Source organism: Paramisgurnus dabryanus, chromosome 9 (assembly GCF_030506205.2).
Source record: "Paramisgurnus dabryanus chromosome 9, PD_genome_1.1, whole genome shotgun sequence".
Lineage (NCBI taxonomy): Eukaryota > Metazoa > Chordata > Actinopteri > Cypriniformes > Cobitidae > Paramisgurnus > Paramisgurnus dabryanus.
This window is the reverse complement of record NC_133345.1, coordinates 26,180,075-26,189,327: the sequence shown is the minus strand read 5'-3', so window position 1 is coordinate 26,189,327 and position 9,253 is coordinate 26,180,075. Positions and strand designations below refer to the sequence as shown.

The 9,253-nt window shown below is 36.2% G+C and overlaps 2 protein-coding genes across 2 annotated transcripts; one reads left to right on the top strand and one right to left on the bottom strand.

Moving 5' to 3' along the window:
* On the top strand, window positions 1-2,473 carry LOC135769532 (apoptosis facilitator Bcl-2-like protein 14). Its single transcript, XM_065278894.2, has 6 exons — window positions 1-60; window positions 388-534; window positions 724-816; window positions 936-997; window positions 1,236-1,490; window positions 1,616-2,473. The coding sequence occupies exons 2-6, from the start codon at window positions 414-416 to the stop codon at window positions 1,658-1,660; spliced, it is 576 nt and encodes a 191-aa protein (XP_065134966.2). The 5' UTR covers window positions 1-60; window positions 388-413; the 3' UTR covers window positions 1,661-2,473.
* Window positions 2,028-8,284, bottom strand: tph2 (tryptophan hydroxylase 2 (tryptophan 5-monooxygenase)). Its single transcript, XM_065278893.2, has 11 exons — window positions 7,673-8,284; window positions 6,053-6,196; window positions 5,767-5,953; window positions 5,500-5,639; window positions 5,339-5,406; window positions 3,912-4,108; window positions 3,684-3,819; window positions 3,487-3,613; window positions 2,987-3,082; window positions 2,761-2,894; window positions 2,028-2,661 (listed from the first exon to the last, which is right to left on the bottom strand). The coding sequence occupies exons 1-11, from the start codon at window positions 7,907-7,909 to the stop codon at window positions 2,487-2,489; spliced, it is 1,641 nt and encodes a 546-aa protein (XP_065134965.2). The 5' UTR covers window positions 7,910-8,284; the 3' UTR covers window positions 2,028-2,486.
* Between the last annotated feature and the right edge of the window lie 969 nt (window positions 8,285-9,253).

The window sequence follows — 9,253 nt, the reverse complement described above, 5'->3', positions numbered from 1 at the left end:
TAGACGTTCATACGATCGTGCGTCATTACGTCACGCCTGTTTTAAGGACGCAAGTTCATGGTAAGTTATACGTCTTCCTTTTGACTCAATACCGTTGTTTTTTAACACATCTGAATTAACTGCATGTAGTGTAATGTAAAAAAAATATGTAACGTTACGAGGATTTGCTGTTTGGGAACCAATACTTCTGACGTCGTGAAATATTTTACGTCGTTTTTTCGCCTTATAAGTAACTCTCACGTTATGACTGTGAACGTCACAGCAGTATAACGTTACAGACTTAAACATGGGAGTTTGATAACTTTACTATCTTAAATATAAAATTTAGATACAAAGTTATCGGTTGTATTTTGTACTCACAAATACATTTCCTGTTTCTTTATGCAGCCACTGGTTGATTTGAATGACTTACAATGGAGGACGATTCGTTTATAACAAACAGTAATGAATATCGATTGCTGGAGGTGTATTACCAGAAGAGAACGTCAAAAATCACACCTTGTGTCTGCATGTTTTCTGCACAGTCAGCAACAGGTTAAGATTTCACCACATAAAGTTTGTGATTCAGAGAGGATCGCCTGTATGTTGCTGAACAAAGAGGTCGGCGTATGACCTAGCATACCAAAGCTCTCGCGGTACTGTGATGTCATATGTCGATAGGTCTGCGCAGCGCTGTACCAAGTCGAATACACATATTGAAATAACCTGTCTGTTACAAATTAGGTGATGAAGGTTTCCACAATGTGGCTGAAAAACTGACTCAGATTGTCGACAGCGGGCTCATTGTTTCAGAGGGGGTTGAAGCAGATGGCAACGGTAGATAAAACATAGACTGTAATGTGTATTTCTAGATGTTGAATTGATAAGTGTTTATATCTTAAATGTTCGTTTTCTATAAAATTATTAATAACAGTTGAATTGTCTTGTGGTCCTAGATGATATTATAGAGAGGCTCGTTGAGTTACTGAAGGAATCGGGGGACGAGCTTAATGAGAAGGTAATCATGACGTCATAAAGCCATATTGGTACATTAATCTTTTTTTTATAAACAAAGTCTCCTTGCACATCCCAAAACCTACAAATGTTATTGTATAGAGTGCAAATTATGTTTATATAAAATCTGCAAGTTTCTTTTAATAGCAAGATTTCAATATCATATTTAGCCAAACATAATTCATATGAAAGGCATTTTTTATGCTACTTTTCCGCTCTTGACACTTCCTCTTCTTTTTCAGATTAAGAGGAACCATAAGCTTTTTGAAGATCTGCAGCGTGCTATAACTTACAGCATGTTTGAAAAGTTAATTACAACTTTCATCAAGAGTGTGGTACCGCAGACCACAAGGAACCGTGAGCAGATAGCCCTGACCTTTGAAATGACCAGCAGGCTCAGGGCTCTGGATCTACAACCCATGAACAGGGTGATGGGATTTGGGGCTCAATACTTACAGCAGCACTTTACTCCCTGGGTTCAGAAGCATGGTGGCTGGGTGAGAGTTTTGCATTTTATAGTCAAATTCTTGGTAAATGATATATTAATTTAAAACAATGTATTGGAAAGCTAGTTTAAAGAATTATGCATTACTTCATGTTATTGCAATTTTCACCCTAATAGGAGAAAGCATTTGAAGACGACGATGATGAGGAGGAGGGTCATTGATGCAAGACATTGCATTGAAAATTTTCAGGTGGTTAACTGTGAAATTCATTGATTTGTAATATGAAGATTAATTAAATGGTTATTTTCATATTGATTTAAGTGTAGCATGTACAATGGAAAGTGATTACTTTCCTATTGTTTGATCAGTTGTTTACATGTGTCTAATACGTTTGTCAAATTAAATAAGCACAGATTATATTAACACAATGCTATAGAATTTAAACAATCAGCTAAAATATAATGCTAAAATATAATGCTTTATTGATCAAGTTTACATTGTTAGCAACAAATACAGCACTAACAGACTTACAAATACAATACAGCATTGGAATCAGAGCAGTGCTCACCATGTCTACATATATATATATTTTTTTTTCTTTGATACATGTCATCTAATTTTATTTGCTACATGCTGCAACAATCATTTAAAAAACACTTAAACCTGTTCATTTGTCTTAAGCACAACAGTACAGTTTTTAGAGGAGGCACAAATAGGCAATGTTTGATAACCAGCAAAGACTTGAACAATACTAAATAATTTGTTTTCCTTAAGTATCTTGGTGAAACAAGAGCTGTGTTAATACAGTTATGTTAGTATGATATAACTAATTAATAATGCCAAATGATGATTTTGGTTGCAGTATTTGTGTTACACTTTAATTTAATGCTTATCCTGATAACAAGGAGAGACAATAATAATCAATTTAGCCAAGAGAAGCTGTAGCAGCATTTACTTCATATGACTTGAATTCAGTCATATTCTACTGTAAACCAATGTTGCAGTTAAAACGCATACTAAGCTTAATCGTGGATTAATTTGATTGGCTCAGATGCCGAGGTACGTGTTCATTTTTCCCAGAGCGTCACAGACGGTGGTGAGGTCGCTGCGTAGATCTTGCACCACATTCTCGATGCTCCTGGTGTCCTTCAGCAAATCAATGCTTTGGGTGTACGGATTGTAGTAGACTGAAAACGGTCTCTTTATTGATTTAGCAAAATCCCTGTTTAGAAGAAATGAGGATATCATATGTTGTGTCTTTTTTGCAATCTGTAAGAGTTTTTCTTATTGTCATGTCGGACTGAATGTACTGTACATTTACCTCATTTTCTCCTTTGCCTCTTCAAAACTCTCAGAGACAAAATAAACATCTTGAAAAGTTGTAATGAGACATTCCTGAAAGCACGTTGTTTTGGGATCAAACACCTTCACTGTGGCTTTGTCAGATAATGCATGCTGCAGAATGACAGACATATCCATTTCATTAATAATTATGTTGAGTACTTGCATTACAAGTTGTATGTATTGTTAATGACGGGTAGTTGTACCCTTAACTCTCCAATTGAAGACAGCAAACCTGCTCCGTAAGCTCTCAACTGACCATCCTGTTTGCACAATCCAAACTCAATTGTGAAGAAATAGCACTGGGAAAAATAAGCACAGTGGTTGGTTTATTGCATTATTAGTGTACAAAACTAAAAGTACAATTGTGTACATTGCAAAGATTTAAAAGCAAAAATAAATAAATCTATTGGCTATAACCCACTGCAAGTCTGTAACATACTTGATTTTCATCTACTTTGTTAATGTTGCTTCAGGCCCTTATAAAAGGCACCCACTCATATTTCAGATCTGATTGTCTCTCTCCACACAGTACTACAGATCTCATTTAAATTCATGTGAAAGATAAACACCATAGATCAAAACCTGACAGTTAAACGCTAAAATGCCGCCACACAAACAATCCTGTGACCTTCTGGCTATGGTTATTGATGATGTTGAGAACCATAGGGAATATTAAGATGACTTTTCATGGTGTCAGACTTACAGTTGCCAGTTTTTGTATGTCCTCATCGGAAGCCCCAAGAGACGCAAGGCCAATCTCCTGTGAAAACTGAGCAAACTTGGGATCTGCCAGGAGTGGTACATGACCAAGCAGTTCATGGCAGGTGTCCCTAAGAATAGAAACGGTTAATAATGTATAAAGTTGTCATTTGGAAATATTTGCGTGCCTCTTATACTCACGGTTCTGGTGTATATAGAGGATCTGTGCTATGACGTATATACTGAGTGCAGTTAAACACTCGGTAAGCCAGACCGGCCAGGAAATCACGTGGTGACAGATACCCGGCTACAGGTCGTACGGTGAACCCTGACCTCTCTGCACATTAAAACTGCACATTAGTTACATTCTCAGAGTTAACAGCTATATTTGTATAAAGCAAATTGTGATGTTAATGCTTTCCATTTGACCTCTCAGGAACATAGAAACGTCTTCCAGCTGTGGGATGTTGTCCTCTCTGTACCCACAATGCTTTTTGAGCAAAGGGAGGTTTTTCAAATATTCGCGGCAGGCATGAGTAGGATAGAGTTTAGTCAGCTCTCTGAACACCACACCCCACGTCCTCACCTCCTCGGATGTGTACTCTATACGCGGGATGGGCTGCCCGCTGTTTGAGAAATGTATGCTGGAGTGATTTGTAAGACAGCTAAGTGCAGATTCATACCAACAAAAAGGAACTTGAAGTGCATTTAAAGGGACATTCAACTTTTTTGAAAATATGCTAATTTTCCAGCTTCCCTTGAGTTGAACATTTGATTTTTACCATTTTGGAATCCATTCAGCTGATCTCCAGTAGCATTTTTAGCATAGCTTAGCACAATCCATTGAATCTGATTAGACCATTAGCATTGCGCTAAAAATAACCAAAGAGTTTAGATATTTTTTCTATTTACAACTTGACTCTTCTGTAGTTACATCGTAGTGATATTACGCACTGCCCGAAAATAGTTACCTTGGTTACTTTCAATAGCAGGTGACTATTTTTGGTCAGTGTGTAATATCACTACGCCTGCTGCAGCCATGTTACATCAACAAAGTCACTGATTATTACACCAGTTGAGAGTATAGTTCCTAGCCATATCAGCCTAGAAAATCGCAACTTTTAATTTTCTTTCAGTCTTAGTACACGATGTAACTACAGAAGAGTCAAGTTTTAACTAGGAAAAATATTGAAACTCTTTGGTTATTTTTTTGCGCGATGCTAATGGTCTAATCAGATTCAATGGATTATGCTAAGCTATGCTAAAAGTGGTACCGCAAGACCCGGAGATCGGCTGAATGGATTCCAAAATGGTAAAAATCATATGTTTAACTCTAGGGGAGCTGGAAAAATAAGCATTTTTTTTTTTTTAAAGTGAAATGTCCCTTTTAAGGGGACATATCACGAAAATCTGACTTTTTCCATGTTTAAGTGCTATAATTTTGCTTCTTTCAACTTAGAAAATGTGAAAAAGATCAACCCAGTAAATTAGTTTTGGTAAACCATTCTCTGCAAGCGTGTGAAAAATAGGTAATTGAAATTTGGCACCCCTTGTGATGTCAGAAGGGGATAAAACCACCCCTTAATCTGCACTATCCAAACATGGCACTGCCAATTAGTGCAAAGATCAACTCATTTGCATTTTAAAGGACACACATGTTATGATAAATTATCTGTGGGGTATTTTGAGCTAAAACTTTACATACATACTCTGGGGACACTAAAAATTTATTTTAAAAAGTCTTGTGAAATGTCCCCTTTAAATTATACATTACATGAGTACATGCAATACTTGGGAATCAACACATGATCTTAGCATTGCTAGTAGCATTTTTTTTTACCAGGAATGATACTAACAATTTGTAGTTCATGGCAACCTCCACAAAATACTTCCTCCTCTGTCGGTACACCTTGTCTTTAAAGCCCTGTGATGGAGAAAAGAGAATTTCATGACATTTGGAGTAACAACCAAACTTTGTCTATATGAAAACAGGAACCGCTTGCTCTTAGGCACTTACTGGATGATCAGCATCCAATTCGGATCCATACATCAGTACTCTATGAGAACACTGGTCCAGCTCTGAGATCTTATGAGGAAACCAGGGAATCCCATCCGCATCCGGCAACCCACCCAAAACACACACGCAGTCCAAACAATCTACAATATGAACACAATTATTATCATATATGCATTACTTCAATTGTGCATTTTCTCTTATTCAATAACAGAACAAAGTCTCAAATACAGATTGTGATTAATAGAATTTTTTTTATGAGAGTCGTACCAAGAGTCTCTGAAGACCACACTTTTTGAGGTGTGTTGTATGAGACGATGTTGACGTGATCTTTTAGGTGCTGCACAAGCTCATTAAACTCCTTTTTTGTACAACTGCACTCTGCATATATCTCCACATCACTCGATATTTTTTTGGACCTGCGAGACTCAATGTGGGCCAAATTCACATGCTTTTCCTTTAAACATAGAACAAACATAATCAACCTCATGCCAGCTGTACTGTTGAAATTATGAATTTAAGTGTACTAATAATAAAGGATAAGGTATTAGCTTACCTGAAAGAGTCTCAAGGCTTTTACAAGACAGCCCACTTCATTCTTGAGAGAGAAAATCACGGCTAATTTCCCAGGGTCAAGGCTGGATTTCTGTTCTTCTTTGTCAGGTCTCTCCTCTATCCGATTAAAGGATGTTCTCCGGAGCTGTGCGGAGAGGTTTTTAATTGAATATATACCTTGTAGTGATGGAAATGGACTGAAACACTTGCTAAAATAAGATTCTTACCAAAAAGTCATATAAAATTGTTTCATTTAACATCCAGTATTGTTTCGCAAAAAATAATTGATCTTAAACTTAACTGGTTGTGTGACTATGAGGTGATTAAATGTGTGATCGGCTTAAACTATTTTGAGTTACTTTGACCAAGAATCATAATATTGTTGTTATGCATGTTATGAATTTTCTCACTGAATGGAATTTTATACCCGAGGAGGTTAGACAGCTCAACACTTATACGGCCTTTACAAAACAACTGAAAATCTGGCTTATTGATAATTATGTCTGTCAACATTAAAAGCCTAACCCACTGAGCTGTATTACATAATTGAAATACTATAGTTTTTTTTTAATTGTGTGTTTTGTGTGTCTTACTACTGTAATAGGTACAGTGTACCTTATGTTACTTTATAGTGTAATTTATATTGTAGTTAGTCAATTTCCCATAGATTTGTAATGTATTTTCTTGTTTGTCTTTTTATGCTTTTTTACATCTTGGCCAGGGGACTACAGATGAAAAATTGCCTTTTGGCTAATTCTGGCTTTTTTTAACCATGTTTGTACATGTGTTTTATGAAATTGCGTTGTCCCCTTTTAAATAAACCATTAAATTAAATCAAAATGCGTTCACTTCAAACCATTGTCAATATGATATCGTTTGAAATATGCTCATAGGATTTCCCTTTTTACATCAGTGGATAAAACTGAGCAGTTTTCATATTTGTGACCCAGTATGTGAAATCCCATTTAATTTTTTTGTGATATTCTGTTTTCTACAAAAAAAAAAAAACGTTCTACTTAATGTACATAAAATTTTGTAAAAATATAACCTTGATTTCTTTAATATTGACTAAGGTCATGTCAAAGATTGAAATCAATTCACTGTAAAAAAAAAAAAAACCTATTGGTTCACCTTAAAAAAATAAGTGTTTGTGCTGCCTTTGAGTTAATTAAATGTAAAAATATTAATTGAGTCAACTAATAATTTTAAATTGAATTAACTCAACATTTAAGGCAATTGAACACTTTGAACCAACAATTTTTTTCACAGCGTGTGAAATCAAACTTTCATGCTCCTAATCTCATAATTAGATTACGATACTTTAGCCTGGATTTTACAGACGGGGTCACATTTGATTAAAGCACTGCGTCCACTTTTGGTCCAGAATGAATTAAATAAGTGAATTACACATTTAACTTGATTTCTCTGCATCAGAAACAGATTAAATGAATACATTTTCAGGGTTAAACAAACATTGATGCAAAACTGTTTGAGAAAATAAAAAAAAAATCATCACTTACCATTTCCGAACTGAAGTCAGTTTCCCTACAACGTTATAGATTTCCCAAATGGCATTATACCACCAAAAAAAAAGGTCACTAGGGTCAACTTCTATACTCACCATGGATGCTCCAAGGTGCTGTTGATCAAACATTGCCGAATCCAGAGACATCCCTCGCCGAGCCCAGTATTTGCTGGAGAACATCATCATGGAAGGTTGCATCTTTGGCATTGCTTCTTGACCCCTTTTCCTTAGAAGACCAACAGGTGATTTAGGAGGTGTCTGTGGCCCCTTTGGATTAGGCTGCAGTTCAGAGGACATAGTTACTGTCTCTTGAGACGTCTTCTTTCCCTGCATTTTATATGGTTAACTCTGAAGATTTTCTTGCAGCTCTCCCTTTGAATTCATGAAGCTCTTTGGATGTGCCACCGTCCCTGACGCGTTCCCTGTCAGTACCAAAGCTGGGATTATATACCGTGGCGAATGACGTTGATAAGCGCGGCTCTCTCACGTCTTGGGCGATTGCTCTTATTAGCTTTAGAGGTTCCGGTGCCTGCATTATGAAATGCTGACATACCCAACACCTGATGAAAATGGATAAGCATGCCGCATCATCTTACCTCTTAGAGATAAGAAATCAAGAGGAAAACAATTTTGATTTTAAGAAATTCGGTTTCATTTCTCTGCCAAGAGATGATGAAAGAGATCAACATAATGGTAAATCACACCAAGTATTTCTGAGCATGTTTACTATAGAAAACAAGGCAATAAGACTATCATATAAAATGTATATACCAACATAAAAACTAAACCTTTTTTTCCCAGATGAACTCAAGAAGTGTTAAACAATGAGAGTTTTGGATTTAGGGTTTTCTCTAAATAAAACACTTGATTCAGCTTTTCCATACTTTAGTAGACTGTCAAGTCTTAAATAGGGGTCAGAGATATTTAAAATGTTAAATACATTTAACTCACACATGTGCAAAACACCTAAGCAGAAAAACTAAAGTGTTTCATAATCATAATTTTTAGGTGAACGCAAAGAAGCCATGTATAAATTAGCCTATAGTGGGAATAGAGCTATAACTTGGTTAAGTATGAAATGTCCTTATTATCATTAATGAATACATGACAGTAAAAGGATATCAATGTGGAAAATGCTATCGGACTGATGCATATTGTTTACAGGTTTTGCTAAATGAGTGGATGTTTTTTTAGAGCACAGAATAAGCTGGCGTTTTATTTTTTTAATGAAAGCGAGCTGAAGGAAAGATAACATTACTCTGTTGAGCAGTAAGCTATCAGCTGCCTCTGAGGCAATTTCCCTTTCCACAGGAAATGAAAGAGATGGAAGATGATTCCCAGTGGCTTTGTTGTGGGCTCTGCTTACATGTGGATAAAAAACATTTCAGCCCTCAATCAGTATTTTACCGCCTTGTGTGCATCTCATGTGCAAATGTCAGTGTGGACAGACTATATATAGTCTCAACCATTTCAGAGGCCACATTTACATTCCAGTTGGAACCAATCCACCAACTTCAGTTTATAAGGTTCATTCGCTCTCTTTTAAACACACACACATGCACGCACGCTTTTGTGGACCTTTGCGAAGTACTCTCATATAATAGTTTTGAATTGATTATGTAAAAATGATGCATGGTAGTATTACATAATTGTAACTGGCTCGCTTCATTGAACAAA